Raw genomic sequence first — 7,517 nt, forward strand, 5'->3', positions numbered from 1 at the left:
TTCTATTTCACATAATAAAGATACTTCAGGATGTCTATAAAACATGTGCAGAGTTTTCTCTCTTTAAAGGATGTCTACCATTAGGTATGACGAAAAATATCACTTCTTCAGCTGACATCAAGCAGTGTAGAAAAGATATACATCTGCTACCCTCAGTTACGACAATGAATAACAATGTCAAGAGAATCACAAGGAGATGTACAATGAAGTGAACATAACAGTGAAATATACTCAAAATGGCTTTACTGTACAAACAAACATCATTTCTTTCATCGCAAAAACACCAGATACATACAACACACATTATAGTCAGACACATGCGAACCGTCACACAATTTATGTATACCATGGATAAATGGACAACACGAATGCCAATACAACAGTATATTCATTTGACATATTTCTCCATGAACTTCTTATGGAATTCCGAACGCAACGTGTCATTAACAAAGGGTTTGTCATTCTTGTCAGGCTCCCCTCGGGCACAGTTTTTAAAGACCACGTCGTCGTCCCATCGCCTCTTCACTTTGAATTCCGTCGGCTTCGAGTTGAGGAGCGGGTTCCCGCTGATGATGTTCTCCATCCGGATTTTCTCCTCCTGAGCTTTACGTTCTTGTTCCTGGGTAACGATAAAAAACACATCTTAAACACAATTCTTCAACATTTAATCAAAACCGAGCAAAACTATTAATCATTATTATACCAATTCTAGATCAAAATTTCCTCATTGTGGAAAAGAAAGAATCAATTGAGAGTAGTCCATCGATCGTAAGATAAAACATAAAAGTCAAACAATTTGTACCGGAAATGTTTCAAATATATTGCAACATACCCGTTTCGCATCTTCAAGGGCCCGCTCCTTCTTGATCTGGGCAAGTTCTGCAAGCAGAGCTGCTGCATCGTCTTCATCACTCTCGTCACTATCTTCATCCTGGAGAAATGATATAATGTATTTTAATAGCATATAAATGAGTATCATGCAAGGAAAACACCATTGATGCTGTAGTATCAAGGCTTTAAAAAACTTCTTATTCATGGAAAGCTTCCTGTTCATATTCTGGTCATTTCTCAATCAATAACGCTTTCAAGCACACAAACACATGATCCTTCTCTAAAAGAATAAGCATCTGCAAATTTTATTCAGAGTCAAATTAAGTGTATTTATAGGGGAAGGTTAGCAACCTATTTGAACTTGCTACCGCGGGCGGCAAGTTCAAAGCGGCAGCAAATTTGGGTAATGGGTGGTCAAAAAAAAAATTAGTAGAATTGGAGAAGGATGGTAAAATTTGCATTGCCTTTAGGTCGTAAAATCATAAATCCACCCCTGACTAGAGAGCAAGTTAGTGAATGACCAAAACAGTGTGCAAGCATGTAAATGACAAAGAGAGCGACAGAGAGTAAGGAACTAGGTCAGCGAGAGACCAAAAGAATGATCTAGAGCAGTGATTCTCAACCTTGGCAAGCCGGAGGCCCGGTTTCATTCATTTTTGTGAGTGGAAAGTCCAGTCAGACACAACCCTAACGGAAAATTAATGAGGAAAAATGAAACAGCTGATCATTCGCGGCCCGGTATGAATGATGTCAGGGCCCGGCGGTTGAGAAAAACTGATCTAGAGAGCAAGTGACCTGGTCAAAGCAAGTGCAAGCATGTGAATGGCAAAAAGAGTGGGGGACCAGGCCTCCTCCTCCTCCTCCTAACGAGATCGTGGCTTGCCGTTCTGTCTCAATGAAGAGAGTTTTAGATGGTGGTGGAAGAAGATCTCTGCCTTGTTGGAAGCTGTGAGAGTATGTGTTGTAAACCTAACATGAAGTCAAGTCTGTTCTGTCAGGGTTGTTTGGTTTAAACCACGTTGGTTTTAATAACCAAGTGGTATTTTTCACAAAAAAAAAGTTTGATTTTTCCAAAAATCAAATAAAAGTGGCTTAAATATAATTTTTTTTCCCCTTGAAAAATGTCATATTGGTTCATTACTAGCCAAAATTTCATTCTTACCACATTTTATATTCTTTAAATGGTATAAGTGGTTTTTTTCCAAAAAGTCTCATATAAAAATGGCCTGAATGTATATTTCTTTTTCATATAAAGTATCTTCAAAGTTATACACAGAAGCCAGAATTTCTCATTCTTACCGCATTTTCTAACTTTTGGCTACATTCTGATGCTCTATCTTTAGCAAATTCATGAATAATAATTTCATCACATCTAAATGTATAGTGGTGTATTATCTCACAGGGTTTTTTTTTTCCTTCACAAAGAAGCAGCAACAGTAGTGACACAATCATGCTAGGGGCACACACACAGGTGGTCTTACAATCCAATAAAGACACCAGCTGCCCCTAACTGACACAAAGACCAGTGTATACACTAGTAGTTACATTACCTTCATAGACATTTTCATTTTCTTTCCCATAAGAAGTACCACATCTATACAAATACAACGCCACAACACACAAAATGCCCAACGAGGTGGCTGATAAAAGTATACTCACACTATACATCACCCAGTCTTAATATTCAATGGTTTTTTATTTTACCATCAAGCTCAGTTAATCAAGGTTCTACTGCATAGTAGTAACAGATCTGTGAAAAGTAATCAGCTATATACAGGGTGATTATAATTAAAGTTCTGATTCCAAAACTATACAATAAGAGCTACTGATCAGAATGACTTGAAAATTTACATGAATATTTCTGAAGCAATGGAAATTTCTTTGGCAAAAGAAAAAAGTGCAAAATGTGCAAGTAGATGATGCTGTACTTGGCCAGCGGGATAATACCATTTTGTGTAGCCACATCATTTCAGCACTTCAACAACATCAGTGTGCGGACAGTACAACTTTTATCAAGATGCACATTGCAATACCAACAAAGCAGCTGCTGAAGAATCACTTTGACAATAACAGGATGACACGACACCTGACCTTAACCATTGCAACTTCTGGCTGTGCGGGAGGGTACCTCAAAATGTTATGAACAGTGTCCGAATTGCAAACTCTGGTGAATTGCAAGCACATCATGACCACGGCATACTCTGATCTGTTGTTGAACAAGCATTTTTGTGCTTCCACCTCATAGCCAGAACACAGTGGAAAACATATTTAACATTTCTTAAATAAGTTGTAGTTTTATTTGTTCAATTACTTCATTTTTGTAATGTTTCCATAAATTATGAAATCATGCAAGTTATCATTTTTCCCTGACTGGCTATCATTTCCATTCTGCGAGCAAATTTCCCACATGTTGGATGAGTTAAGTGTCGTTAATTTTACATTTTTTAATATTTTTTTCTTCTTTTGCCCTTTTAAAATTCCATTGCTTCAGGAATATTAATGTCAATTTTCAAGTCATTCTGGCAATCACTCTTTTTTTTACAGTGTTTTGAAATCAGAACTTTAGTTATAATCACTATACCCTAGAGTGACAGATGCCTCAAGTTTCTTGCCGTGAAAGGCCTAGGGAGACTCTTGAGACAAACTGGATTGCATTGCAGGCTATGGGACAAGCAATAAATCCGCTACCTGCCAGGAATCCATTCCGTGTCAATACATCAAAGAGATTCCTGCCATGCTGCCCAAGAAACTTGCACCATGGATGCTTAAAACTGTAGTGATACAGTGCTAACCGATTTCCCTGTTAAAAAGTCGCGCCAAAGGGAGCAACAAACCTACACAATGGTACAATTCTTCAATCAGTACACCTCTCATAATTTGAAAAATATATGGCGGGTTGCAGCACTATAACAAGCATTACGCAGAAATAAACTTCACATTAGGGGTTCACAACTCGTACACACACATTCAAACATGTACCAATTAATTGAAAGTGGAAATTCCGCAGAGGGATGAGGGTTCATGTGTCGTTTAGTAGTAGTCCTAACTAATTTGTATATTATGGGTAGAAAAGAAAAAAAACATACACATACATGCCAACTTTTGAAATCCAGAGATTCTCCCGAGGGGGGTTCTCCCCCCCCCCCCCCTCCGACACTCATACACTCGATCAAACAAAAGTTCATCAAAAAAAATTCCGAAATTTTTTTTTTTATCAATTAAGAAAAAGTTACATCCCCCCCCCCCCCCAGGCAGGTTCTGCATTGCCCCTGAGCAGAATATAATTCCATGTCAGTCTTTCAATGCAGAATAGAGAAATCATATCTACATACTGTTCATAAAGTATAAGCGTTTCCTTTAAAAGCTTTATATTTAGCTGTATATAGCTTAAAGTTTTATATTTTATTTCTGAAGATGTTTAATCGGAGGAAACAATTTAAAAAAATTAAATTACAAAGCTGACGACGAAAAAAACGTGTTTACCGCACGGCTGTTAATGAAATACAATAACGATTGTACAGGAATTTCGGCAACCAAGGTCATGCCCCTGATAAATGATTGCTGATAAACACTACGAAAATGAAGTCGCATCTTTGCCAGTTGCTTAAATGCAGTCACAGAGACTTTTTAAGACTGCTCGATGGAAATGACTACGGCTGTCCTCTATGGGTGTTTTCCCTAACGGCGACGTGAAAGCTCACGTGAAATCTAATTTTTTGCCAAAATCCAGAGAAATTTTAAGAAATCCGGAGAGCGGGAAGAAGAATGAAAAATTCTGAGTCTCCCACCTAAATCGGGAGAGTTGGCAGGTTTGCAAACAAAGCAACCAGAGCATGCTTAGTATGAATCCACCTCACCGAATCTGAACCATTAATCTAAACAAGTCAGATTATAGGCAGTCAGGTGTTTGTGCCGTAACCTTAAACGATAATCATGGTAATTTTATGCGATGCCTTGATCTTATTAAAGTTCATCAATTGAATTTATTCAACGGAAACTCACTTCATCAACAGGATCATCTGCATCCAAATTGGAAGCCGGAAGTTGCTCGACTCTTGTTTTCTTACTGGAAGTCACTGCCTCTGGAAAATAAATACATACTCATATTTATATTAATAGTTAATTATACAGGACGTGGCCGAAAAGTTCATGACATTTTCAAAATGAATTTTTAAAAGCAACAGATATAAAATAAGTGTGGTTTGCACTGAAATACTTGGCGTTGACCAGAGGTGCTCAACCTTTGTGACAGCGGGAGACCCTTCATCAAGTGATCAGTAAATGAGCCGTGGTTTGCTTAAGTGATCTGTAAAGTTAGCTGCATATGTGCCACAGGGCACCAAGTGACCTGAAAATATGACACCGGCCACTTAAATGTTCTGAAACAGTGTCCCAGCTCAATTAAGTGATCTGTAAATATGACGAGGTATTAATTACTCGTACATTGAGTGGCCTTAATGTACAAATGATCTCAAGTGTTATTACTCGTACATCAAGTGATCTGTAAATATGCCGAGAGGTACATTAAGTGATCTGTAAATATGCTGAGGGGTCACTCAAATGATCTGTAAATACCAAGGGCTAGCAGAGCAATCTTGATAAGAAGTGCGCTTCAAGTTATGGTAAGGATCTCTGAAGCGATTTTTCATTCAAGTAAGTACTTATTCCAGTTTTTTATCGTTCTTGCGGTACAAATGTTAGAGAAAATCTCTTACCCGTGAGTTCTTGTCCACTAGCATAATTAATGAGTTCTCCCCAGTTGCGGGAGAGAAATGAATGTGCTATAAGTTAAGAATAACATGAAAGCGGGAAAAACATTACATTTCCTGTTACTTACCCCTCATAGGTCTCTTCCCTTCACGTTCATGACTCGTCAGCCTCTCTTTCTCTTCGAGTTCCCGTCTGAAATCTTTGGTTTTCAATTCTTCGGAAGTACCTTGACCACTTTGTCTATTATTGACGAAGGAGAAAAAAAAACCATTTAATAAAAATCATTAGGACAAATAAATTTAAATAACAATATGCAGCCCAGAGCATGGCATCATTTCGTGGTACCTATAATTTTCAACACCACATGCTAAGCGTTCACATCACAGGAGCAACCTTATTGAATGATACACTGGTTAAGAGGCTTTTGATGCTATAAAAACAAGTGATACAGCTCCCCACTGTAGCTTTTTCCTTCACTGCAAGGTTAACCACAAACTGACTATAGGTATATGCATATGAAAACATTTAAAAATGTGCCAAAGAGTGCAAACAGAATGTGCTGTGTGACACATCGTTGTTGCCCCTGCCGTGCATATGCGGTGTTGGTAGGAGCAGGTTTTGAGGGGGGGTAAATTTGGCGCCTCTCTAGTTTGGTGTCACCCACTGCAACCATTTACAGCCTAAGGTATGCAAGTAATAGAAAAAAAATACTAGCCGATATTTCAGCCTGGTGTGCGCAGGAAGGTCACGACTGGAGTATTGCTTGGACAAGGCGCTCAAGTCTTTCTCGCCTCTGCCACCTCCTCCTCTGGCTGGTTCGAATGTTGGTCTCGCAGCTGTGGTCATGGTGACTCGATCTCAATTAAAAAGCTATAATAAAACACAATAAAAAAATCAGCCATGCGTTTCTTAACACGTTATTAAAATAAACATAACTATTCGCCAATTTGGCGGTTCATCCTTGATTATATCGCCAACTCTACGACACGAGAATTCATCTAGTTAGTAGACTCCAATAGAGGTGCGATCCAGCTTGAATATTATATTATATCACAATAAAATAAACCACATAATTGTAACTTTAATCAATTATTTAATAATAGATATTAATTTTCAATTAAATAATGAAAAAATTTCACTAAAGCTCACTTATTTGGATCAAACCCTTCAATTATAAGCCAACAACAAACACTGACACAACTTTGTGTTCAGTTAAGAGAGGGACGTCATTGAGGAGTAGTAAAGATATATTGTATTTCAGTACAATTTGTCATACCATATTACCTGTATTCAACCGGACAAAAAGTTTGTAGTTTCTGAACAAAAACGGGCTAAACTTTCCGTTATGCTCAGTTCCCTACGAGCTAGTTGATGAACTGAACTGGGTTGTAAGTTCAGTTTTTTTTATTGAACATAAGGAGACGTCCAAATCAATGAACCTCCAAAGCAGCAGACGATAGGGGAAAACAGTGAGACTCCCACTGTGGGAGTCTTCTCTATTAGATCCATATTGTTAGTGCTGCCATCTAGTGTCACAATCTAATGTGACTAATGCTGTGTTCAGGTCAAGAAAGCTGAATTTCTTATTCGATTTAGTTCCTTGCGAGCAAAGCCTACGAACTGAGCTGGTTAAACAGTTTTTTTGTTTTATTTTCAGAGTGTAAGGAGATATTTAAAACAAAACACCTAAAAAAAAAAGCAGACGACAAATGAAAAATTAGTTTCTGCTGTTTAAAGCCGGGTTTTCCTAGGAGCAGGTTTTCTGTGCTGCGCGCAACGTGAATCACCTAGCGCGACACGCCATCCACTCACCAATAAGAAAAGTAGCGTGGCTGTTTTCCTACAGAGCGCAATACGGCTCATGACAGCGCTTTACGTCGGATGTTATTCGGGGTGAAATTTTCATGTCCCAAATTTTGTGAAGAGACAGAGTGCCCCCCCCCCCCCCCCAGGGCCAGATTAAGATGTTTGAAGGC

The 7,517-nt window shown here is 38.4% G+C and overlaps 1 protein-coding gene across 1 annotated transcript; it reads right to left on the reverse strand.

Moving 5' to 3' along the window:
* Positions 1-226: 226 nt before the first annotated feature.
* c12.1 (spliceosome-associated protein CWC15) lies at positions 227-6,771 on the reverse strand. Its single transcript, XM_089248619.1, has 6 exons — positions 6,691-6,771; positions 6,257-6,411; positions 5,669-5,781; positions 4,834-4,913; positions 833-931; positions 227-619 (listed from the first exon to the last, which is right to left on the reverse strand). The coding sequence occupies exons 2-6, from the start codon at positions 6,385-6,387 to the stop codon at positions 389-391; spliced, it is 654 nt and encodes a 217-aa protein (XP_089104745.1). The 5' UTR covers positions 6,388-6,411; positions 6,691-6,771; the 3' UTR covers positions 227-388.
* Positions 6,772-7,517: the final 746 nt, after the last annotated feature.

This window comes from Pholcus phalangioides, unplaced genomic scaffold, assembly GCF_987345545.1.
Source record: "Pholcus phalangioides strain wild (caught in Gottingen) unplaced genomic scaffold, Ppha-v1.0 ptg000020l_1, whole genome shotgun sequence".
Lineage (NCBI taxonomy): Eukaryota > Metazoa > Arthropoda > Arachnida > Araneae > Pholcidae > Pholcus > Pholcus phalangioides.

Coding starts and splice junctions, on each gene's coding strand:
- c12.1 (XM_089248619.1), bottom strand. CDS start 6,387: ATGACCACAGCTGCGAGACCAACATTCGAACCAGCCAGAGGAGGAGGT. Junction 932..4,833: donor CAGATGATCCTGTTGATGAA/GTGAGTTTCCGT, acceptor TCATTTCTCCAG/GATGAAGATAGTGACGAGAG. Junction 620..832: donor CCCTTGAAGATGCGAAACGG/GTATGTTGCAAT, acceptor ATCGTTACCCAG/GAACAAGAACGTAAAGCTCA.